The sequence below is a fragment of the Acanthopagrus latus genome, chromosome 22, assembly GCF_904848185.1.
Source record: "Acanthopagrus latus isolate v.2019 chromosome 22, fAcaLat1.1, whole genome shotgun sequence".
NCBI classification, from domain to species: Eukaryota; Metazoa; Chordata; class Actinopteri; order Spariformes; family Sparidae; genus Acanthopagrus; species Acanthopagrus latus.
In genome coordinates, this window is record NC_051060.1 from 19,761,514 (window position 1) to 19,785,027 (window position 23,514).

A 23,514-nucleotide genomic window follows, 5' to 3' on the forward strand; every position below is an offset into this window, starting at 1 on the left:
CAGGGTCGAAACACACGGATGCACATGATGTTCCCACACATGAAAAAAACCCCAAAACAAAACAGAAAAATACACAAACCCACAAAATGAAACCCTGTTATTGTTGCGGGAGAAGAAAGAGCCGAATGAATGAATGAAAAATCAGTCCTCACAAGGGCGAGCTCACCTGTGCCTCAGGTCTTCAAAGTCATTCCTTTCTATTGATGCGGTATAAATATGTGATCTAGAGGGATTTAGAGATGGTAATTTTCATCTGTGTGTGTGTGTGTGTGTGTATGTGTCTCTGTGTGTGAGCCCCATTAATATGTTTATTCCAGTCTTCTTTCACTGTGAATGTTGAAATAATCTCAACACGTAACAGTGGTTTGGATATTTTTTCTGTCCAGAGTCCAGAGTGACGGGCTTCTTTCAGAGGCTGTCATGCAGACTGAGCGTCTGTATACCTGGTTTCTCTTTTCTTTATCTCGGCAGCCTTGGTGGCTCTCACTGCTCAGTGTACAAACCCAGCTTGTGTTCTGTTTTCTTAGATAAAGCGACTTGAAAGCAGGTGTCTAGAACAGCAAATGTAAGAGCATTCATGACCTAATTACAATTTGAATAGCAAGTAGTCTTTTGCGAGTGTGAGGATAAGGCATCTGTCATTGTATTCATACTTCCATTAAAACCCATGAAAAGTCCAAAGCCAATGTGTGAGGCTGTCACTGATGCTTTCCATCCTCCATACCTTGTCTTTGGTATTCAGCAACAAGCTAATTCTTCACTACTGATGACATAAAGCTTGGAAATCTTGTGGATCGTCGTGTATCATGTATAGTTTTATTAATGCAGTTGACCATAAGAAAATGGCACATTCTGCAAATGAACAGAATATTGCAAAGCTACATATGTGCCCTGCTCTGCCTGGTCACAGTGTCCTGAAGCTGAAGCATCAAAGATTACTGAGAAAAGGCACATGCGTTTAGATTTTCTGGATTTACTTCTGTGCGGAGAGTAAAACCTTTGATTCAGTTGCTTTAATTACTCAGCCATCTATCATAACGGGAGATGTGCTTGGCAACAAAAATGTAGTTACAGCGAGTTCTGTGAGTAATGTATTCTCCAAGAGCCTCTGCGCTCTTGCTAATTTGACTTTGATGTCACTTTATGTAGAAGTGAATGGACTGCAGAAGGGACACAAGGTCAGGATGGTATCCGAATGAATCACGACAACACGATGCTCCAACATTATGTCATTGAAACGACAACACAGAGTCGACGGCTGCGGGCAAAACTATTTCTCAAAAAGACTTTAATTTCATATTCACATTAAAATCCTCAACGGGTGCGACAAAGAGAGTGAAGGCACGTCCCAACAGGACGAGGCAATTTCAGTTTAACGTTAACTGGATGCGACATCATCCATCTCTGCTGGCAAAATGTGTTTCTTGCCTTCAGAAAGGGTTAGGATTATGATCTGTGCCCTTCGGTAACACAGAGGATGAGACGGCGTCATCAGCCTTCTGCTTTTGAATTGCCCTGTAAGCGTGTGTGTCTGTGTGTGTGTTTATTTATGCTTTGGTGACTATTTGCATTTAGGAAGGAATATGTATGTATGCTTTCATGCAAAAGTAAAGTCTTTGGTCCTTACATGTGTACATGTGTGTTTCTGTGTAAGTGTGTGTGTATGTGTGTGTGTGTTGTTCCCAGAGAGCTGCAGAGCGTATGATAATTGATGATGACTCATACAGACCTTTGCTTATTTTGTATGCAGAAGAAGAAGACAAAAATGGAGGAAGAGGAGGAGGAGGGAGACAGAGAGAGATAGGAGTTGATGATGTATTTGGGAAGTTGTGTTGGGTTTTGGGGTCAGACGGTGTGTTGTGTGTGTGTGTGTGTGTGTGTGTGTCTGTGTTTGTTTGCGTACCCATGAGAGGCTGATACCTCCCACTGACCCCTGAGAGCTGCTACATGTGAATGCATGCGTAGGAATCAGTCTTGGTTAGACACACTCATTAAGACCAAACATCTTTCAGTGAAAATACTGTTTATTTTGAGGGAGGCTAAAATTGGACATTGACGCAGAAACTGCTGGGAATCAGTTAATGAAGCTCTCTGGCAAGATTACTGCATTCCTAGAAACAGCTCCGACTTTTTCAACACACACAGGTGGTGTTAAAGTTCTATTGTTCACGGCCGTCGCCTTAAAATAGCACAGAAGAAGTTTCAACTACATTAATAAATGTGTTAAAGTATCATTAAGGTAGCTGACAAACCAAACAGAACCTGAAACAGAGATATTGAGCGACATTGAGGCTTCAAATCCGCTCAGACTCTGACCACAGACAAGAACAACGCCTTCACATGTCCAGTGACAACAGACCTCCTCAACATGATAAAAAAATATGCCGAGACATTGTTACTGAGTCGCTCTGTAGCTTAATTCCTGATTTCAAAGCTGCAATCATCCGTAAAATGGTGAATATTGTCAAAAAGAAACATAAATAAATAAATAAAAAGGGGCACAAGATTGCAGAAACAGCATGACTCACTTTTTAAAGTCCAACTGAAACTGATTTGGTTATCCCTTTTTTAAGTCAAAACTAACATCGATATATTTTTCAGATGTGTTGTTTTTTATTCTAATTATTCAAACAAAGACATCGGAAACTGGGGAAATATCAGAATTGCTCTTGAAGAGTGAGAAGAACCACAACAGCAAGTTAAATGCTATGTAGAAACTGAAATTAGCGGCAAACTGTTTCCAAGTGAATATTTGCCTGGTGACCCTTTCAGCAAGCTGATGTTCAGGACAGGAAGCGGTTAATGTGTGTTTGTAAGGAGACTTTAGCAGGAAAGTTAATTTGGGATGTGGTTCAGTTCGACTGTCTGCTTTACCTGTGATAGAACGATGACGTTACTGCTCTATGCAAGATTTGATTGGCTGCGATGAAGCATTCGACTGTTTTCTGTTGAATTCATGCTTCAAAACTAGGACGCACCATCACCATTGTTTTCTCAAAGGAGAAAAACAGGATTGGTGATTCACAGGGCAGATTTGCATGTGTGCTCCAGCAGACAATAAAAAGCTGTTTCATTTCAGTTGGATGACAGATCCCTGGATTTATACATACAACACAAGATGAATGTGTACACGGTGATTTACTTTTGGCCCAAGCTAGTACATCTCATTCTCTTACATACAATATTATAATATTAACTGACTGAGAATTGACAATGCTGACAAAACAATTGTTCAAGTATAAATGCCTCAAATATGACTCATTTCTTTATGAATTCAATACCTTCGTGATATTTAGTGAGAAATATTGAGCTGTTTTGAGACATTTCTTTGCCCTTTGCTGTATTTGAGTTGCTTTCTTAAGACAAAATAATCATTATTATATTATATTACTATCATACTCAAGTCCTTCTCAGCAGTTGTGTCCCGCTCTAGGTTTGTGAATGTACAAAAATGATCAGCATATGAATAATTGACTGCATTTCCTGAGTGAATTCAATTAAAATCTTTTCTTTTAGAAATAGACTTTACATTTTCTGGCAAAAGATTGTTTCCTCTAGTTTTCAGTGGCAGACAAACATAACTTCTCTTGGGAAAGGGCAGCAATATTTTTACTTGCAGGGTAACACGGACTGTTATTGTATTTTGCCGCCCAGCATTCTGATATCGACTCACATCTGTGCTGTAGCATGTTGACATTATAGTAACTGCTTTTGTTGGAATTTTGCTCTTTGTGCACATCTCTACTTCTGCTACAGCCTGAGGATCAGACAGACACACAAACATACATAAACGACCCTTAAACACAAATACTTTACCACTGATATCTAAACCTTTTAGACTTTGGAGCCTAGTCGCTGCAGTACGCTGTTATGTCTTCTTCTATAGGTTTACATCAGGCTGTAAGTTTCCAGTTGATTCTGTGAGTTTAGCTTTTGTATTGGATTTTCACGACCGACACAGTCGATGAGCTAAATATGATGATTATCAGCCTCAGTCTCTCTACACAAACTTGGTGGCAAAAATCCCTCAGTTTACTATTATTGTCTTCTCCTTCGAGTCTTGCTCAATCCTCAGCTTGTGTCTAAACTGACCGTCTGTGACAACAGATATGCCTTTGTGTCACTGCTACCCACTGAGGAAGAACCTTGCCCAAAGCTCTTCCAACGTGTCCTTGAATAAAACCTCGTAACACTTTACAAAAGCAGTTTTCAAAAACTTTAAAGATGAAATGGTATCGATCCTAAAGCGTCTCAGTGTCGAGATCCTATTAAAACTTTATTAGATCTATCTTTGTATAAAGGAGATGGATGATGCATTGGGGTTTATTTTTATTGATCCCTGTAGGGAACTTCTCTTTCCTCTTGCCTCCCTCCACAGAGGTTACAGGTCAGGCTCAGCGACAGGACAGCACCACTGGACCTGGTACAGCAGGCATTTAGCATCGTGCTGACGTGAGGCCTCAGAGTGTACTATGGTCCACTTCTAACTACTCTCCAGCTGGCTGCTCAACAAAGTGTCTTCAGAGCCAGGTTTGAGTTCCCTCTCTCTCTCTCTGGGGTGTACCTGCTGAACTCATTAGTGTCCCCCTGACACAAAAGTGCAGTTCACTCATACTGTCAGGAGAGCAATTTACAGAGCAGGACCGAACTGTTATCAGCCTGTAGTTCTTCAGAATCGAGTCTCGGAGCTGCCCCTCTTCAGTGTGTTGCTGCTTAACTCGTCGTGCTCAAAGCTCAGATTATTATGCGATCTCGATATCATTAGCAGCTTCTCCCGCTTACTGTAGTCGCGCCTCATCGCCGCCGCCTGTGACACATCTAGCAGCCGCTCCCCTTGGTCCTCCCTGTCCTCCAGCCGCATGTAGCCTTTAGTGCTGCCCCGGTTGCCGCTGCTACTGCGGCTGCTGTTGCTACGGTCGAGGCGGGGCCAGCTGGGGTGTTTCCGCTGCTCCGGGCGCACGCTGAGCATGCTCGGCCCGCGCTCCAGGTCCAGAGATTTGGAGTGGCTGCTGAGCATGTGCAGAGAGGAGTTGGAGCCAAAGTCAGTCCTCGCTGCTCCTGGGGAGAGCCAGCAGCCTGAGGTAGAGGAGGGAGCCGGGGAGAGGGAGACAGAGGAGATGGACGAGCAGCGGGAGGAGGAGGAGGCGGAGTTGCTCCGGTGTAAGCCCGGTGGTTTGGAGGCCTTGGCAACAGATGCTACAGGAACCACCAGAGACTCCATGGAGCTGAGAGGCTGTGACCTCTCTCCATCTCTTCTCTCGCCTCCTCTCTCCTCCTCGGTAATCGCCTCCATCTCCGGTTCATCAATAACACAGTTGTTGAGCTTTATGACTGGGAGAGTAAACGCAGAAATAGAGGAGGAGACTATAGAGCGGGCGTGGTGTCCTCCCTTCTCCACATCTCCATCCACCGACCATTGGTGACGCATCGAATCCGAGTGAGCCAACCCGAGTCCCGGGCCGTAGAAGGGACGATCCTTGTAGAGCGGCGCCAGCAGCCCCGCAAAGCTACAATCCAACTTAGCCTGCTCCCTTTGTCTGTGAAACTCCTCATCCCCTAACAGCACCTCCTCCTCCTCTGCAGACCCTCCACCTGCTCGAGAGAACGCGAGGAGCGAATTGCTGGCCAACCGTGCTGAGTTATCAGCTCCGAAGGCTCGATGATCTCCAACCTCTCGTGCATAGGTGCTGTTGCGGTGTTGGTGCTGTTTATGCTCTTTCTGTCTGAGGCGATGGATGTCGATGACAGTCGAGTACATGTCTCTCATGTGGATTATCTAGCGCAGAGGAGAAATGCATCATTAGTAGTAGCAGTAGTACTTGTATTCCAACTGTCTGAGAATAGGTTTAATACGCAGTCGTCACATGTTATTCTATAGATGCATATCTGTGTGTTTACTTTGGATGTTTGTGACCTTGGAATACATATTTGTCACACAGATTACCTGAAGGGTGGATAGGATAGGGTGAGAGGTGGGGGTGGGGTAATCAAATCAAGGAGAGGAAGAAGAGGACATAAGAGCAGGGGAAATGTGATCAGAGGGAAATTGGAAAGATATGGGGCGAAGGAGGTTGGCAGAAATATGATTTGCATGTTAGTTGTGTAGAGATGATGAATATGGATGACTGCAATGTGCAGGCCCCATATTTTTAAGAGAGTTGAGGAAGAGCAGAAATGAGAATACAGGGTTGGGAAGGAATATCAACTACATATTCTATTGAGTTAGGTCGTGTTTTTTAGATTTTAAATATTTCTCGCAACCTTTTCTCAAACCAATTTCTGCATGAATCAGTGTTTCATGACATGAAAGCCTGTATGATTCTGTTTGCTTATGCAGCTCGTTGAAAAGCATGTAGACCCTCAAAATACACTGGAAACGCCGGTGTTTCATTTCTTCAGCACTTGCTTTCAGCCCTACCTTAGTTTCTCTGTCTCTGTTTTCATGAAGAATGGCGTTAGCGCAGATGAAGATGAAAATCCCAATGCCCATGGTGAAGGGCCCGAACATCTTCATCCTCTCAGAGTGACGATGTTGCTCCAGGAACCGTGCAAGAGCGCCTCCAGTCTGCTTGGACGGTGTATCTACATGCAGGACACAAGGAGGGTTTGATTCATTTAATATTGGAAGCACAAGTTTATACACCATGCAGTAAAAGGTCAGAATTTTCCTAGAACCCCTCAAGCGTTCCAGGTGCACAATGCCAAACGTTACCAAACAACTCGGCTGACCTTGACACAGTGATGTCTCTTGAGTGAGTGTACGCATAATTGGACCCAGAGCAGTGCAGCCTCGTTGGATGTGTTGAGCTGAAGCAGCTTTTTCAAATCATTTAGGCGTATAGAAACTTTGGCAGCTAATATAGCCTTGTCGCTGGCAGCAGCTGAGCTCGTCTGGGGTGTCATCTTATGGCTTTGCGTTTTTGACTTTCTTCCAATAGATCACAACATAATTTAGATTGTTGAGGATCAAGTGCAGCAGTTCAATGTTCTTGTCTACAAATACGTCCTACACCCTCCCCCATGGGCGCTGTCATTGTTGTGTGATGTCAGACAACTGCACCCTCATTAAGAGGGGGTAGATGGATTTGAGTTTACAAATAGCAATTCCAACTTCCCTTTGTTCTATTTCCAGTAGGAGGTGAGACATATTTTCAAGTTCTGAGTTGTCTGGAACGCAGCACAAGTCTCTAAGTTTTCAGAGAAACTGATTCTTACCTTGCACATGATGACTAGCGCTGGAGTTACCCACAGTCCCGTCTGTGGCTATTTTGGTTTCATTTCCTTCACCTGTGGCAGATGTCTGAGCTCCTCCAGTATTTGGCGTCTTAGGGCCAACTCCCGTCTGCGATTTGGCCGGGGGCATGCTTTCGCTGTGCGGCCAGTAACCCAGTGTCGCCATGCCGATCCCTACAGCCAGGATGACCAATCCCAGGAGGAGGAAAAACCCCGAGGCGGAGTAGAGGCGGAGCTTTCCTCGCACAACCACTACATCAGTGCGTCGTTTCCGCTTTCTGAATGAAAAGAATGGAAGGAAAACAGGATTGATGGTTTATGGAGACATATATTTTGTGGCATTACAACCACCATGGCACAGTTGTTAACAGTCACTTCTAGCTTTTTGTAACAACGCTCATTACAGGGCTGATTGCATTCGGCGCCGTGCCGAATCTCTGGGCCTTGGCCAAACAGATTGATCCAGAGAGCAGTTGCCAACTTGGCTACTTTCTCGATAGATTTAGCAACTTTTCAGACCCTCTTAGCGACTTTATTTCTGGATTTGAGACCGGATAGCTGCCGTTTACTCTGCTTTGATCTGTTAATTCTCTGACTTCTTAGTCTTTTGCGGTTCCACTGGTACTTTACCGGTGATAACCTTAAGCTGCTAAGTCTAGATCATGTTTGATCTTCTCTCTCACCCTTTCTCCAAAGTAGGACGTTCCTCTATCTTGTAAAAATGTACACAGTTCATTTGATCGTCTCCCTCCCTTTACTGTTTTTCACTTAAAATATATTTGTCCTTGTAGTGAGTTTGTGATTATTTGGCGAAGATTTCTTTATCAAACTTTTGTATATATGGCTTAAAATAATCTCCCCCTCACTGCAACAGACACAACCAGTAAGCATTATGCAAATGAGCATGTGATTACATCACCAATATGTATTGACGTCAGCATTTTTTTGCAATCACCCGTCATTAATCATGTACAAATTAAACTGCTATCAGTTTCCTGTTGCCCAAAGTAAAACAGCTCGCCTAGCTCTCACCTAGGTCACAGGAATGTCTGTATTAATCCTTGTGTAGGTAACAGTTCAAAGATAACCACCTGGGGGCACTCTCTGGGGCAGCGTTTCCAAGGCCTGCCGCTGATAGGGGCCGGTGCTGAGAGCGGGTGGAGTCTTGGCGTTTTAGCTTGGCCAAGCCTGTCAGCACACCTGCTGCTGCAGTCATACTGAACCTGCAGATACACACAAAGCAAAGAGTTAACATGCACTGCATGTCCAGCATCTGTTGTGAATGTATCCGTGCTGCCACGCTACTAAACGACCATCGATGTGGAGCTGTTTCCTGACAGTTTGTTTGGTCTTTCTGACACGCAAACAAAAAGATGCAACTGAAAAAAACCAACAAAGGCAAACATCCATTCAGAAGCACAGATGCACATAGACAAAAAAACATTTACAACACTCATATTTCAGAACAGGTCAAGGGTGCACTTGTCAATTTCTGCATTCTCCAAATGCTCTGAGTAAAGGAGGTGTACAACACTTGATATTCAGGCTGCACCATCACCCACAGATCCAGCAGATTGATCCAGTTCCAGCTCTATTTACCTTATTTTACACAAGCGTGTCACTTCAAGTACAGCAGTGACTTTTGAAAACACATTTTCACAAGTGTGGCAGACTTTGAGCGCCTTTCAAAGCTAGAGAAAAAGCTCTTCACAGTTTGGCTGTGATACAGATGTCGGCGCACAAAAAAATGTGCACACCCACTACAAGTCTCCTCTGTTTACTGGGTATGTTGTTTTTGGACGGCCAGATTTCAGGCCAGCATGGGCGGGGATGCGTATGTGTGTGCATGCTGTACGTAGTCATCCACCCTTGCAGGATGTTTGTTTGCAGCATTCTTCCTCTGTGTACGAAAGAGAAACTCAGGAAGCAAGATGATAAGACGAGCAGAATTAGAAAGCGACCAGTGGGAGAAACGTGCATCGCTCGTGCTTTTGTAATCTCTGATCATTTTAAATCAGATCAGTCATTTATTTAAATTTTCATATCTTTGCGTTGCTGTCGCAGTTCTAAATCTGTGAATAGGGCTGCAATTCTGACATTTTATTCAAATGAATCATGGTCTCTGTGCTCACCAGCTGCTCAGATGTCTATTAATAGTTATTAAAAGGAAGTGGGCTTAAAACAAACAGGCCTATTCTGGGAGCCTTCATTTGGGTTTAAATGCCTGTTAATCTGGGTGCACATTAACATTAGCATTGTACCGTTCAGCACTAAGAGGATTAAAGTGACTATATTTGATGTTAAATTACCACAGTAAAGAATCTGAATGGATATTTCTATTATTGTGCTCCAGAAGTAGCTGTATTGTTGCAGGCTGACTGTTTTTTTTTCTTCTTTTTTTACTGTAGAAGCGATCAACTCACAGTTATCAGCTGTGGGTCAGGCGCCATCAGCAGAATCATCAGCAAACTGCCGTGAAGCAGCAGTGGAAAGTGATAACATTGTTTGAATCGTGGCCTCAGCATGAGCACCACCTTTAAACATTTAATCTAACTGGCATCATTTTCTTGCTCCCCCTCACAATTAACATACTCCGGCTAACCTCCCACAAGTACAGTACAATATATAGCTCATTTCAGCCTTCTTGGGTGACCATACAAAGCTGCCACGGAGCATTTAAAGAGTTAGTAATCACCAGCTGGAAGATTCGAGATCAATAATAGATTAATGACTGCAGTTTTTAAAAGGGAAACTGAATGCAGCAGTAAGTGACAAAGTGGTTTTGCGTGAGTTATTACCGTAATATTGCGTATAATCCTTTTTCTTTTTCCAGTGGAAAGTGCGATTGTGATCCAAATGATTAATTCAGAAAGTAATTGTGCTGTACTGTGTTTGGTTAGAATGAGATTGAGATGCAATTGTGCAACAGAGTATCAAGCCAAGCCGTGTAATAAACCCAGCAGTCCACTGTTTCACTGTCGCGCTTGGCCCCTGCTGAACCGTGAAAAAACAACACATTCTTCGTCTGCGATCGAGTTCGGTGCAACAAACCCACGTCTGGTTTTAAAGGAGACCTATTATACATTTGAATCTTTCCTTCAGTGTTGTATACAGGTTCTCGTGCATGTCTAAGATCCCTCCTATAAAACAGTCACAATTTACGAAAGGCTTCACACAGAATTCAAATCCAGGATGAAGGTCCTCTGAATGAACCACCCAGCCGATCCAAGGCTCCTTTCATTGTGGACTTTCTTGCTGTTTCTAATACATTCGTCCTTTGGTCTCAACATTATCGCCCTTTATGATGCTGCCTCTTCATACGCATGAACAAGTGATCCATGACACGCGCACGCTGACCTTGAGTGAATCGGCGGCTCTGTTATATGCTTTGGTCTGAGACTGATTTGGACTGAGTTTGTGTGGTACTGTTTATTTATTTTCTTAAATACCTGATAGAAATAATAGCATAATTATTTAGCTAATCATTTTCTGCACCGTGTGTGAGTGTGTCTATGTGTACCTGTGTGTAAGTGTAATAGAATAAATGGATTCAGCACAGGAACAAGAACAAACTCATGACCTTCCTCTGTCTATGTTTTAATTTCTCTCTCTCTCTCTCTCTCTCCCTCTTTCTTTCTTCCTCCAAGAACACACTATCTGTAAATCTCTGCCTCTCTCCTATTCTCACCCTCAGTCTACCGGCTAATGCATTCTGGTTGTGACCCTGAATAATTTTTCCCTTCCTGCGCTTCCTTTCCATCCACCCGCAGCTTTCTTTCTCATCTTATCTTCCCTCTCTCTGTTTGCGTTTCTCCTCCCACCGTCCTCTCAGTTCTATTTTTAATCTGTCTCTAATTTTGATTTTCTTTTTATTTGGTTACTTCCCTCTTTCTCGCTCCACCCCTCTCTTTTTCTTCTACATATCTCATGGCAGTGAAGTCTGATTTAAGCATCAGAAGCAGACGAAGCTTTTAGTATTTAAAGTACGCGTGAATCACAAACAAGACCAGATGTTCTTTTCCTCCTACCCTCTTTTCTCCTTCTCACATCTTAATGTATTTTTCATGTCAATCATCCGATTGGTAATACTGCTGTGGGAGAGTGTTTTACCACAGATGGTGAATCACACAAGGACAAACACTACCAGCCTCTTTTTCTCGGGTTTTCTGCGCTCCCTCTCACTCTCGCTCTCTCTACTCGATTCTCTCCTTTCACTCCTTGGTGTGCGTCAAACAGGAAACCCACACAATGTTTCATGAGCAGGGGGAGAGATTCCCTCGGTTTACTGAGAGATGAGAAAGGGATCCATGGGAGTGCAAGGAGACAAGATATAAGAGAAAAGAGGAAATGGGGTGAGGAGGTAGAGGGGATACCTGGGTGCAGCACTGAGTCATGACCGGAAACAGAAAGCCTGTATAAAGAGTTTGAAAACAACTGTAAAAAAAAAAAAAAAAAAAAAAAAGCCTGACAATAAAGGAGGGCAGAGCGCTGTGTCTGCCAGCGATGACAGGACAGAGGCGGAAAACAAGCCAAGTGCGTCTGTAGTTTTAAAAGAGCGGGAGTAAGAAACAAGTGGGGCAGAGAAAACGAGGAGCTGCCGTTACCGACACAGCAGCATCCTAATGAGAAAACCACTCGGGCTCTGACACAACAAGGCTCTCTGCTGGGGGAGAACCCGTCGGACCTGCGCTGGGACCAGCAATCGATGACAAGTTCAAATCCAGTAACACTCAAAAACAACTCACTCGGTGCGTCATGTTTTCCGCCTCTTATTAGATAAAACTTATGAATAATGCGAAATCCGCTGCTCCATTTTCCACTTCACTGCCGTAATAAGCACTTTTCCTAATTAGTCTTTAATGAATGATGAATAAGCCTCCTTGTGATCACCTTATAAATGATTTCCACTATTTGTGCGTGCACGCTCGCTGTCAGAAAACGATTACAGCAATTTATGACACCTCAGCCTGCAGGGAGCACATTTATCTGTTACTGGAGACACTTAAACATTTAAAGACGCACTTCTTAGATGAGTTCCCGCTTTAAAAAAATGGCATGTGTTTTCCAGTGGATGTCCCCCCCCCGCATGCATTAAATCCTTGAGGTGAGTCCTTTTGTAGCATAACAGCGACAGGTATCTATAGGACACGTCACGTGACTTATTGTCCCTATAGCAACTACATTTTCTGCTGCTAGGTGACACGTTTCTATAGCAACCACCAGCTGTGTGCACAGGAATGACAGGTAATATCATTAACTGCTGCATTCTGTTTGCAAAAGGGCATTTCCCATGAATACAATTTGATTTCCATCTTTATTTCTGTCCACACAGAAAAAAATAAATATACATATATACATATATATACATATATATATATATATATATATATAGATATATAGATATATAGATATATAGATATATAGATATATAAATAATTATTATTTTTTTATCTATTTATTTTTACACACACACACTTTTATGTCACAGCTTGGTAGGGTTTCACTCTGCTTCTATCAGTTTTCAAAGAGGTGTGATGGGGGGGGGGAGGAACAGAGGAGACAGCGAAGGATGCCGGAGTAGAATTGGGAGGGAATGGAGAGAGGCGATTTGGCAATTGGCAAGGGGAATGAAATGAGAAGCAGAGCTGGTGAAAGGGAGACACCAGGATGAACAGAGCGGGTGAGAGCAACAGAGAGTTTGGCATGAAAGGTGCCTGCAAACGAGGAAAAAAACTGAATATTTTGCAGTCTCAACGTTTACACGTTAGCTTTGCAACGGGGCTGCTAATTACATTTTGTTTATGCGATCTTGTGGCGAAGTTCTAAAATTCTCTCTGATTTCCACGCATGAAAGAGAGAGAGAGAGAAAAAACAAGGGAGTGTGAAAGAGGAAAGAGGACAGAACAGAACAGGTGGGAGAGGAAAAAAAAACAAAACAAGGAGACGTCAGGTGTGTGGGGGGAGAGTAAAGATAGGAGGAATCAGGATTGCGAAGAAGACAGCCAGAGGGGGGGAAGACGAGGAGCGAGAGAAGAGAGGAGGTGCTTTGATAACACACACACAAAAAAAACACTTTTTTTTTTTTTTTTTTTTACTCGGGAAGGACTCTGTAAAAAGTTTGTCTCAAGTGACTCACTTCAGTGAACTGTAGGCTAACACGTCATAGAGGAATGCATCTCATATGGACACAAATAGCAGGAGAAGGAACAGATGTAATGAGAGAGGAATGAGCATGGAGGGGGAGATGAGACTGGAGAATACTGAAGAGAGAAACATTTGTATCCATTATGTCTCCCATTACAGTTACCGTGGCTCAAGTGTGTTTTGTCATAAACTGCTCTGGAGAGGTTAACTGAGGCCAAATTGCTCTAAGTGTCAAAACAAATTCTCTATCACTGGCTCTTTTTTTTTTTTTTCTTGCTCCTGGAGTGGATATACATGGAGAGACAGACAAAGCCCCCCCGCTGCTCCGCTAAGGTCATCTGCCATAATATCATGGAGCTGAGAGTCAGATAACCACTGCTTGGAGGAGAAACCCTCAAAACAGCTCCAGTAAGTGCTATTTCAGGCTTGTCAGGGTGTTTGAATATCAAAAGGTTCTCTTTTACTTTCTTCTCTCTTGCGAAGACTGATGGAAATTATACCTACTTGGCTCAAGGGCAAAGGCACAGTAAATAATATGTGATCTTTGTGATCATCTTATCACTGCTTTTTACTTGAAAAACTGAAATAGAGGTATTGTCAAGTGCAATGCCAGGTCAGATTTAAGTACTTTACTTCAAAACTACACCCACCTGACTGTGGAAAAGAGCACGTTCATAGGCTGATTTCAGTAGATAAGAGTGATTTCAGTGTAACATTTGACTTTTGTTTTCTGTTTGTATAGTGAAACCCCAAAACACCTGACCTACTCAGTGACACGGCTGCCATATAGATATATATGTTCTAGATTGCATGCTAGGTCATAGCAATAAAAGTATAGAAGAGTTCAGCACAGAGCAGTTTTGACCTCTACTGGATTTTGGGGGCAGAATGTATACATAAACACACAATTTTATACATAATGTACATAATGGAGGCAGGATATTTGACAATAACAATAAAGGCAATGGTCCAAAATCACATTAGTGCAGTGAAACTGTAAACTTTACTGGGAATTACCCCAAGCATCTTTTTTTTGTCTGTGTTATGGTCTATTAAAAAAAAGATTTTAACATCAGCTCATATCAGATGACATACACTGTAAGCTGATCCAGGCACATCTGTGGTAAGCCAATAATATCACCCAATTGATACATCAGTCATCATCAGTTCTATAAAGTATAAACAGTATAGTATAGTAGCCCTAACGACTCTGAAAATCAGAGTTCAGAGGTGAACTTAAAGGGATATTTCGGCGTAAATTTAATCCATGGTCTAACACACTGTGACACCGAGTAAGAAATCAAGTTTTCCAACTGCTAGCTTACGTAGTTTTAGCAACCTCAGAAAGGACCGCACAGTAACAATACACTGCAGTATACGCCTCCACCAAGAAATCGCTATCAAAAAGCCACAAATAATGCTCAGAACACTACCAAACTTCAGCAACAGTACAAATAGGGTCCCAGCACGTAGTTCGGGGTCAAACATCTGCCAGCTTAGCCGGATTTCTACTGAAAAGAGAACACAGCTCACCACTCTCCTGCAGCAGCTCGCTCGTTGTGGGGAAGCCCTGACGAGTCGATTACCGAGTGCAATTAGAAATGCTCAAATCCGTTCTTTTCCCTGTCTGCTCTTGATAATAACTGTTATAAACTGGTAGGTAAGACACATATGAACTTTGAGTGCATTTCCACAGAGTAATTATCATACATCAATCATCAAACATCATCATCCTTGAGCTGCGGAACTCAACTAAACTCGGTAATCAATGTGTATTCTGTGTCACGGTGTGTTAGACCATGGATTAAATTTACGCCGGAAGATCCCTTTAACAACTCAGTGAGGACGCTCCCACACAGTTTAAAAACCCTGTAACTCCCCCCCAGTTAGTTAGAAACTGAAGAAGCTTCTTTGATGGGAGGTGAAACGTCTTCAAGACACTGAACCACGTCCAGTTGCCTACGATACAGCACTTAGAATTACCATCACCTGGATGACTGAGAGCCTTCATCAACGGTATGATAGCGCAAAGAAACATATAAACAGAGCAGCACAATACCAACACAAATTACACATATTGCACAACCCGTGATTAAAGAAGACCGTGAGCTACTGCACAGTCCATGCAGCCTCAAGCAGCATTATTTAAAATCTTAATTAGTAAAAATGAGTTTCTATAAATGTTAAGTTTGCACAGGGGTGTACTGTATTCAAGGAGCTCACACACAATGAAGAATCTGTAATAGTTTACATCATAGTTAATTATATAATAAACTGTAGTGCAGTAATAAAGTGTAAAATAGTATAATATGGTGTAATATAGCTTCGTGTGGTAGAGATTAAAATGTGAAGATGATACAGCATAGTATATTTTTAATGTTAAGCTGAATACAGTATAGTATCATATAGGAAGGACAGTGGGTTAACTAAGGACATATTTTAATGTGTGTTAAACTTTATCCTTTTATTTTTTTGCATGTTTTGGCCCATTAACTACAAACTGTGTACACTTATTATTACATTAATTTGCAGATAATCACTTTACCAGACGGGTGCTGGGAGGAAAATGCAGTTACAAGCAGAGGCAGTTTTATGAAATCCTCTTAGCATGTGCATACTAAAACCCACAGCCCATCAACCTTTAATGGAAGAAGTTCACACACGTCTTTTTACAGGGTCAGCCAATGTTTTTTTTTGTGTATTTTTCAGACAATGAAGCTCTTTAATGTGATGCTCTTTTGCTGCAGAGTCTTGATTGTCGGCTGTCCTTAAAGCGCCACATCTTTGACAAAAATATCTCGTTTCCATTAATATTCAGTAGACGTAAAACAGGTACTGTCGTGATAATGGCCTCCAAATGAAAAGCCATGATGTTCCTGCTTCACAGAGAAGATACTATATATATATATATATATATATATATATATATATATATATATATATATATATTAAAACGCATGATGTGCCTTACAGCAGGTGCAGGTCTGTTTTAGTCCATCACAGTGTTACTAATTTACGTTTCTTGACCCCTGAAATGGAATTCTCCGTTTGCATTTCCTTTAAGGTCAGATGTCAGAGTCAGCTGCAGAGAGGCCGCCCCCCGACAGCTGCCTGATCACACAAGGCAACCTCAGTCACTCTGATCCCTGACAGCTGATTGTGTTGCTTTTCATGCCCCTTATGTCCAACCAGTCAGAGTAACAACCGGAGCGATAAGCACATGAACCCTGACCAGCTCCTCAACCGGAAATTTTCAAGTAAGAACCGCCATCTTGGCTCGAACCCAGGATTCTAAGGGGAATCATTTTGATCAGCAGTCCATTCTGCTTATGTTATTACAGAAACGTGTTTTTGTAGTTCGGTTTGTATGATGGAATTAAATAAAAAGTTTATTTGAAAGAAAACTGACGCTGTCCTTTAGTTCATGTTGTTGTCAAATGCAAATCTCCACCAGAGAACACCAAACGCAGCATTGCAGACAGAAACACTCCATCGTCCTCTCCACACACTACAGCAACGGTCTGTGGGTTATTCTGTGCAGATGTTTGAGATGGAGATTTGTGGGTTTTTGTAGTTAAATCAGATATTTTAGTTCCCCTCACTGCAAACTTCTCTCCAGCACATCTGCATGCTGCATTTGTTGAGCTGAAAGTCGTTAAACCAAAGGCTGAATCTAATCAGCACAGACACACAGGTGTTTTTAGTTATTCTGGTTGATTATGTTGTGTTTACGTCACACAGAGTAGATGGTGGAGATGCATGCTGGTGACTAGTGATGGTTGATCACACTTCAACAGACAATGCATCACTAGAATAAATATTGACGTACGTTTTTCTCCAAACCACAAATAAGTTGACACTTTGTTGCAACTTCACCTTTCTGTAAGTTCAGTTTTCTATTTTATGATGTGACAACACTGTGCTTATAGTCTGGTTGGTTCAGGCACAAAAAAACACTTGGTTATAATTAGGGAAAGATCATGTTTTGCCTTAAAATGCCTGTTTTTTGTGGCCAAAGAAACAGCTGAAGATGTCCGGAGGTCTCCTTAAACACTCCCCACTCGTCACCACGAACACGGCTGGATTAGTCTCGACTTCTAATCAAAATAGTGAGTGGATGCATCCCAGGGTCTCGTCATAGATGTCTGTTTTCTGTCAACACAGAATGAATCTGTTTTCAAAATTGTCCCAAGGTCTCCTTAAATGCTGAAACGCAGTCTCGAACTGTTGTCACTGGCTTGGCTGCCTTCTACCTTGTCAGTCGTTTGCAGAATCGTTCACTGCCAACATTTCTTCAAGGCGACTGGGCTGTAAGATGCAGCCATGTGTTTATGCTTTATCTGGCTTTTCCATATAATGAACACCAAGTTAGGAAAACAATCCAAGTTTCCCAGTTTAGAAGAATGCTGGCTTGAATACGTTTAACAAATCAGAAACTGGACATCACAGTTGTAATCTGATGTGACACAAAGATGCCCATTAGCGCTCTTCTCAGGTTGCAGTTGGTGAAACTGTGCTCGGAGTTACATGAGGTCACCGTATGACACCCTAACAAGTACCAAGCATGAGGAAAGTAAGGAAAATGTCAATTAAGCACAGTGAGTACACATACACACACACACACACAGAGTCCTGAAAAGAAGAACTAATAAGGCAAAAAACACCCGTGCACTTGGCCTTGGGCTGAGCTGGAGCTTCAGTGATATAAAAACGGCTTGTTAAAAAAGTGATCACATTTTCCCCTGTTGAGTGGGTTTACAACGTTCAACATCTTGTTTCCTACAGTGACAATGATGAGACGTGAGTCACAGAATCGACTGAAATTAAATATACCTGTACGATTTTAGTCTGTCTGGCTCCTGAGTAATCGGATCTACACGCGAGCGTTCCCTGACATGAAGTCTTCGTCCTTCTTGACCGCCATTTAGTTTTCTTGAACGCAAAGTCCAAAGGAAATTGGCTTTCGCAGGAGAGGACCGGAGGGAGGAAAAAGACCACAGGGAAAAGGAAAAAGGAGGAACAAGAATGAGCAAGGCATAAACAGATAGCACGCTCGTGTTTGTGCATCGCTTCACTCCTACAGACTCGCGGTCAATGATGAGTCATCTGTCTGGAGAATATGTCACTTTGTGTTTTCTCGCTGACCTTTCGACAGCATATTTTCTGATGCAAACACTCAAGTGTCAAATCCTGCACACTCCTCACCGTCTTGTTTGTTTTTTCTCTTCCTCATTATTTTGATGATACATGCCGTTATTTATTTATTTTTTTTTCTCCTCGCATCTCACATCCTTCACACTGCATCAGTGTCATTGCTTCCTGTGATCAATCCAGCTCGGCTCAATTGCATTAAGCCTTGAATTGAATCACCAGATGCTCATGCCAGGCGTGTGTGTGTACTGGAGTGAACCTCTTGTTCATTCCTGCAAAATGACTCTCTCTGCTCGTAACCCACACCCACACCACACGCTGCCCTGCAGCAGTGGCACCCTCACTGGGGTTAGGGGTGATGCCTGTGTTTAGGATATTATGACCTTGACACACCAGGCCACAAGTATCAGCCTGAGTTTTTGTGGTGAGTCCTGCACAGGACAGGAGAGAGAAATCAGTCTGATTGGCTGTTCAGCTCAGTGAACCAGAGCACAATAAGAGTGAACGCCACTAGTTCTTTAATATCAGTTTGTATAATAACTTATAAACAGAATGTGAAGAAATAACACTTTGAGTCATGACGTTATGATGCGTTTGTATTGTATTGTGCATTAAGCTCCAGCACTCCTCTGGTTTTCTGAAATGTTCAACTCCCAGTCTGGACTGCTGGCTGCACAGCTAATGGCAGCTACAGTCAGCAGCAGTTAGCTGCTACCCCACTGATGTGCTGCCCCCTGTTTATTTTGTGTATGACAATCCACTTTCTATAAGCTACAGTTCTCATGTCATTTGACCTTGAACGAGAATCATGTCTTGGATCAGATACATCATATTATCCTCACATGTAGTCTTGTGGGATGACCTCCTGTTATCAGGTGGTGGTCCGTGGGCTCGCACGTCCCTCTGTGGGAGTCCTTGGAGCAACAAATTGAAGGAGCCCCCGACCCAGGGGTATTTAAACAGGATTATCCAGTTAGTGGATATGTGTGAAGGAGGATTAGCTGATACGTCACCTGACTTCTTGATGATTCTCAAATTGGGCCACATTTCTGGTGTAATGTGTTTGGCAGCCACTCTTGCTACGAGCCACTAGTTTCCCTACTTGTTCAAACGACTGTCGAGGTGAGACGTACTGCTGATTCACCGACATCAAACTGAAGACAGTAAAAACCAGAGACAGAGCGGCTTTTGCTCATTTTTTTCTTCCGCTTGGATGTTTGACCTTCAGCGTGCAGAATGATGAATGAGCAGTTTAACACGGCTGGTTTTTACCTTAAATCTGAGTTTAAAGGAGCACTGTGTCATTTTGGGGAACGCATTTTAATCAGAAGAGAAAGATCTTTGTTGACTGATTTCCCTTACGCCTAAATCTCATTGTTTTACTTTGTTTACATGTGGCGGACCCTGCCACCTCTCTAGTGTCAGACAGTGTTCTGGTGTGTTTCCTCTGGAAACAGCTCATTTATTTAGTCATGAGGAAAGTATATATGTTTGAGTTTGCTTAAGTAGCTTATTGATAATGTAGATATTAAAATTAGTTTGAATTTGAGTTTGAATTTCTTCTCCAAAACCGCATAGTGTGCCTTTAAGACTCGCATACAGGAGCAGGATTTAGTGACATGGCAGCGCTGGAATATATACAACTTTCACATGCAGCGAGAACGTACAGGAAAGTGAGACGCAGTGTATTGTGTGTCTGGATTTTCAGTGATGTGGAAGGAACGGATATCATTTTTAATATCTTTAACACAAGGTACATTGGCCCTTCAACAGTGACCTGTCTCTGAAGGCACACATATTGACATGCTTCCTTGTTAGGCTGCTCTGAGGTCAGTCATAATAAAGATATAGCAGGCAGTGGTCATCTCTCAGCCCTGGCACAATGAAACCATCATGGTGTTCCTTCTCCGGTCAATCAATAAAAGAGACACTGACACATCACACTCTATCTCTGATAGTATCAGAGTTCTGTCCAGTAAACACCAGCAATTACACTGGAAAGCTGGTGAGATGTCGCCATCAAATATTGATGGAAACCTCATTAAATATGGATGGAAATAAAAAGATAGACGGCAGAGCTGTCGACTACGATTGATTCAAAGCGAGTGTTTGGAAAAAGTTGGAGCGGTCAAACACAGCTTACCTTCGCAAAAAGCAAGAGAGTTCACCGTCACTGTGCCATTAGGCATGGAGGGGGATTAGACTGTAACCTGGGGGGAAGTAAAAAGCCATCTTCCACTTTGAAGGCTACTTCCACTGAAATGCCATGCCGGAGGAAAACAGGAGACAGGAGGGGAGAGTTCAGCTCCAAACAGCAGCACAGCTGAGGATCTTAACGGAGACGGTGCAAGGTCATTGTCACAGTGTGAGTTGGGTCAGCTGGCTTCAGAAGTCTCTCTTCGGATGACTTTGTTACGCGCCGGGCACGTTTTTACGCCACATGGAGACAATGTGCGCGCCGGACAACGAGGGCAGCGAAACGCGCTCCTAATTACGACCGAAGGAAAACCCGTGAACACATTCCTCCTTTAAAAAAAAAAAACTCGTAAAAAGCTCAGCTTGTAGTTCCCCAGCGCGAAAAAAAAATACTCCTTGTTTCGTCGCGTAAAAACTCGCGCTCTCCCGATTCTCGCGTCCAGAAGGAAAAAAAAAAGAAAAGAAAAAACTTGATATCACGTGAAAAATATGAGAGAGAAAAAAATAAGACACAAGTCTTCCGAAGAAATCTCAACTGCAAGTCACTGCGTGTTAAGAAAGAAGCGGCGAGCGGCGTACGAGCGTGTTTTTATATTCCTCTGAGCCGGAGAGGAGACGAGGCAGCTCCATCCAATTCCTCCAAAGCGCTTCTACGCTTGTGGGAATGTGAGAGGCTTTCACTGAGGAGTGTGCGTGTGTGTGTGCGTGAGAGAGAGAGAGAGAGAGAGAGAGAGAGAGAGAGAGAGAGAGAGAGACGGGGCTGAAGCACTGGGAGGTGGATGTGCGTCTGGAGGCGCCGTGCCTTTCTTGGACGCAGCAGATCAGGGGGGATGACTGAGGACGGAGGGTGGAGGAGAAGCTCCCCGGTGATGCTCAGCTTCCAGGAGGAGGATGAGCTTGTTGTGCTGAATGCAACAAGCTGCAGGATTGTGAATAGAAAGTATATCAGCAGGGGAAAGCTCCGGAAATACAACATTCCTGCAGCAAGAAAAAATGCAGTGTGGGGGGGAATTTTAAAAAAAAAAAGTGCTTGGATGTAATTCTGGCAGGACCGACTTGTGCTGTGTGTTCTTGTAAGATATGCAACAACTGGCCAGATGTTTGTTGTTATCAGAGCGCCATGTTTTTGGTCCAGTGAGGGGCGCAAAGAAAAACAAAACGCTGCAGATGTTGCCACGCATGCCATTTCCTGTATTTACATGCTGAAATGGATTCAGTGTAAACACACAGAAAGATATTTGTGAACATGAAGCCTGAAGAGTGTGTGTGTGTGTGTGTGTGTGTGAGAGAGACAGACCCTTTTTTTTTTTGTGGCTGTGAAGTTGCTCTGAGGGCAGAGCGGCACACTGGATTCACATGTGTCCACCATCATTAGGGCATTTTGTAGCTCCTCCGGTCATCCTCGACCTTAAACTTGACCTCCGCTCTCATTATAGCGCCACACACACTAAAAAAATAACCTCTCGGGGGGGGAGGACCGCCTCGAGCCTCGCCACTTCACTGTGTTTTACTTTTGCTCTTGTGGAGACATCTGGAGCCTGTTTGATTGTAAAAAAAAAAAGAAAAAGAAAAAGGCCCCACAAACCCCACGCCTGAAACTCTAAAGACAGCTCGAAGTCGTTTCCCTGGCGCAGTGGGTCAGTCAGCTGCTGTATTTACATTCCATGAGAGATGGAAATGGAAACGAGAGAGAGAGAAGGGGGGAGCAGAGAGAAGGAGAACAGGAGGGGAGAGGGTGAGGTGTGGAGAGAGTGTGGGAGCAGAAGAAGGGGAGAGCGTAAACAAAGCCTTACATTGTTGACTGTTACATCTCTTGTTTACAAGCCCACTCGGGGTTATGGGATTTGCAAAAAACACGTTGACTTTTCTCGTGTTATACTTATTGCAAGCAGCTGTGGAGTCTGCTGGGAGAAAACTATCAGAGGGGAACAAACTGAGAGGAGTTTTTGGAAAAAAGGGGGGGTGGGGGAATTAGGCGAGATGAAGGACAGGACGAGGCAGGAGAGCAGAAAATCTGAGCATTTTTTCATGATCTGAAATGAAAATATCTCACTGGATCAAAGTATAATTGCCAGTGGAGGAGGAGGAGGAAGGGAGACATGTAAGGAGTATTTCAGGCTCACTGACTGGCTAATTGGTCTTTATGAGGCAGGCATGCAGACATGTTATTTCAGGCGACAGTTATAGCGATCGTGTTCTTTTTATTAATCATATGTTGCGTAATTTCCAGATCCACAGCATCTCAGAAACCCAAGGTGATGTTTTTAGATCCCACTTTGCGCGTGATGTCATGGTTTGGGGGTTTTTTTTGTATAGTTTTTATTTCCTGATTTTATTTTGTAAGGTATCCTGCAGTGTTGATGTCCTGTTGAGTTTCCCTCGTCCCCGCTGTCGTGTTGCCTTTATCCTGAATAAAACTTCATCTGTTGATCTTCCTTCTCCTACCCTCTCCTGCGTTTGGGTCCGCCTTGTTTGCTCCAGCGTTGGGGAGACGGTACATTTTATTCAGGATTAAAGGCAACAGAACATCAGGACCAGGGAAACTCAACAGGGACACCTTACAAAATAAAACAGGAAATAAAGCTGCACCCAAAACCCAAACTATGACACATCAAACTCTTAAGAAAAGAAAGAAAAAAAACAGATTCGCAAAAATATGAAATAAAGAAAAGCAGCCAATTCTAGAGCCAGATAATTTCATTTTCATCCTGAAAAATGAATGAAACCTTCTTGTTATGCTTTCTTTCCCCCTAGCTGCTGCTGCTGTTCCCTATTTCTGTGTTATCTTAA

General features: G+C 43.0%; 2 protein-coding genes across 18 annotated transcripts in view; one reads left to right on the forward strand and one right to left on the reverse strand.

The window, feature by feature from the left end:
- The window catches only part of tmem244 (transmembrane protein 244), a 73,279-nt gene that overhangs the window by 38,010 nt on the left and 11,755 nt on the right, over positions 1-23,514 (forward strand). For 2 of the 16 annotated variants that reach the window (XR_005072403.1, XM_037085836.1), the window contains exons 3-5: positions 13,663-13,785; positions 16,442-16,634; positions 17,396-17,486. The exons of 8 other annotated variants lie outside the window; for them this stretch is intronic. Coding sequence is in view for 6 of the 8 variants with exons in the window: in XM_037085836.1 (XP_036941731.1) it covers positions 17,408-17,486 (79 nt within the window). In the remaining 2 variants the exon portion in view is untranslated. Of the gene's footprint in view, positions 1-4,378; positions 4,531-13,662; positions 13,786-16,441; positions 16,635-17,395; positions 17,487-17,889; positions 17,976-23,514 lie in introns of those variants that run through there. 6 more of the 16 variants (XM_037085832.1, XM_037085842.1, XM_037085834.1 and 3 more) reach the window with 5 other exon arrangements.
- On the reverse strand, positions 4,537-21,896 carry tmem200a (transmembrane protein 200A). Of its 2 annotated transcripts, XM_037085829.1 has the most exons (5): positions 20,672-21,896; positions 8,325-8,456; positions 7,216-7,511; positions 6,419-6,582; positions 4,537-5,776 (listed from the first exon to the last, which is right to left on the reverse strand). In XM_037085829.1, the coding sequence occupies exons 2-5, from the start codon at positions 8,447-8,449 to the stop codon at positions 4,670-4,672; spliced, it is 1,692 nt and encodes a 563-aa protein (XP_036941724.1). In that variant the 5' UTR covers positions 8,450-8,456; positions 20,672-21,896; the 3' UTR covers positions 4,537-4,669. The 2 variants fall into 2 exon arrangements, with proteins under 2 accessions (XP_036941724.1, XP_036941723.1); XM_037085828.1 differs by lacking the exon at positions 20,672-21,896 and having other exon boundaries at positions 8,325-12,553.

Coding starts and splice junctions, on each gene's coding strand:
- tmem200a (XM_037085828.1), bottom strand. CDS start 8,677: ATGTTTTTTTGTCTATGTGCATCTGTGCTTCTGAATGGATGTTTGCCT. Junction 6,583..7,215: donor CGCTAGTCATCATGTGCAAG/GTAAGAATCAGT, acceptor TCCTGCATGTAG/ATACACCGTCCAAGCAGACT. Junction 5,777..6,418: donor ACAGAGACAGAGAAACTAAG/GTAGGGCTGAAA, acceptor CCTCTGCGCTAG/ATAATCCACATGAGAGACAT.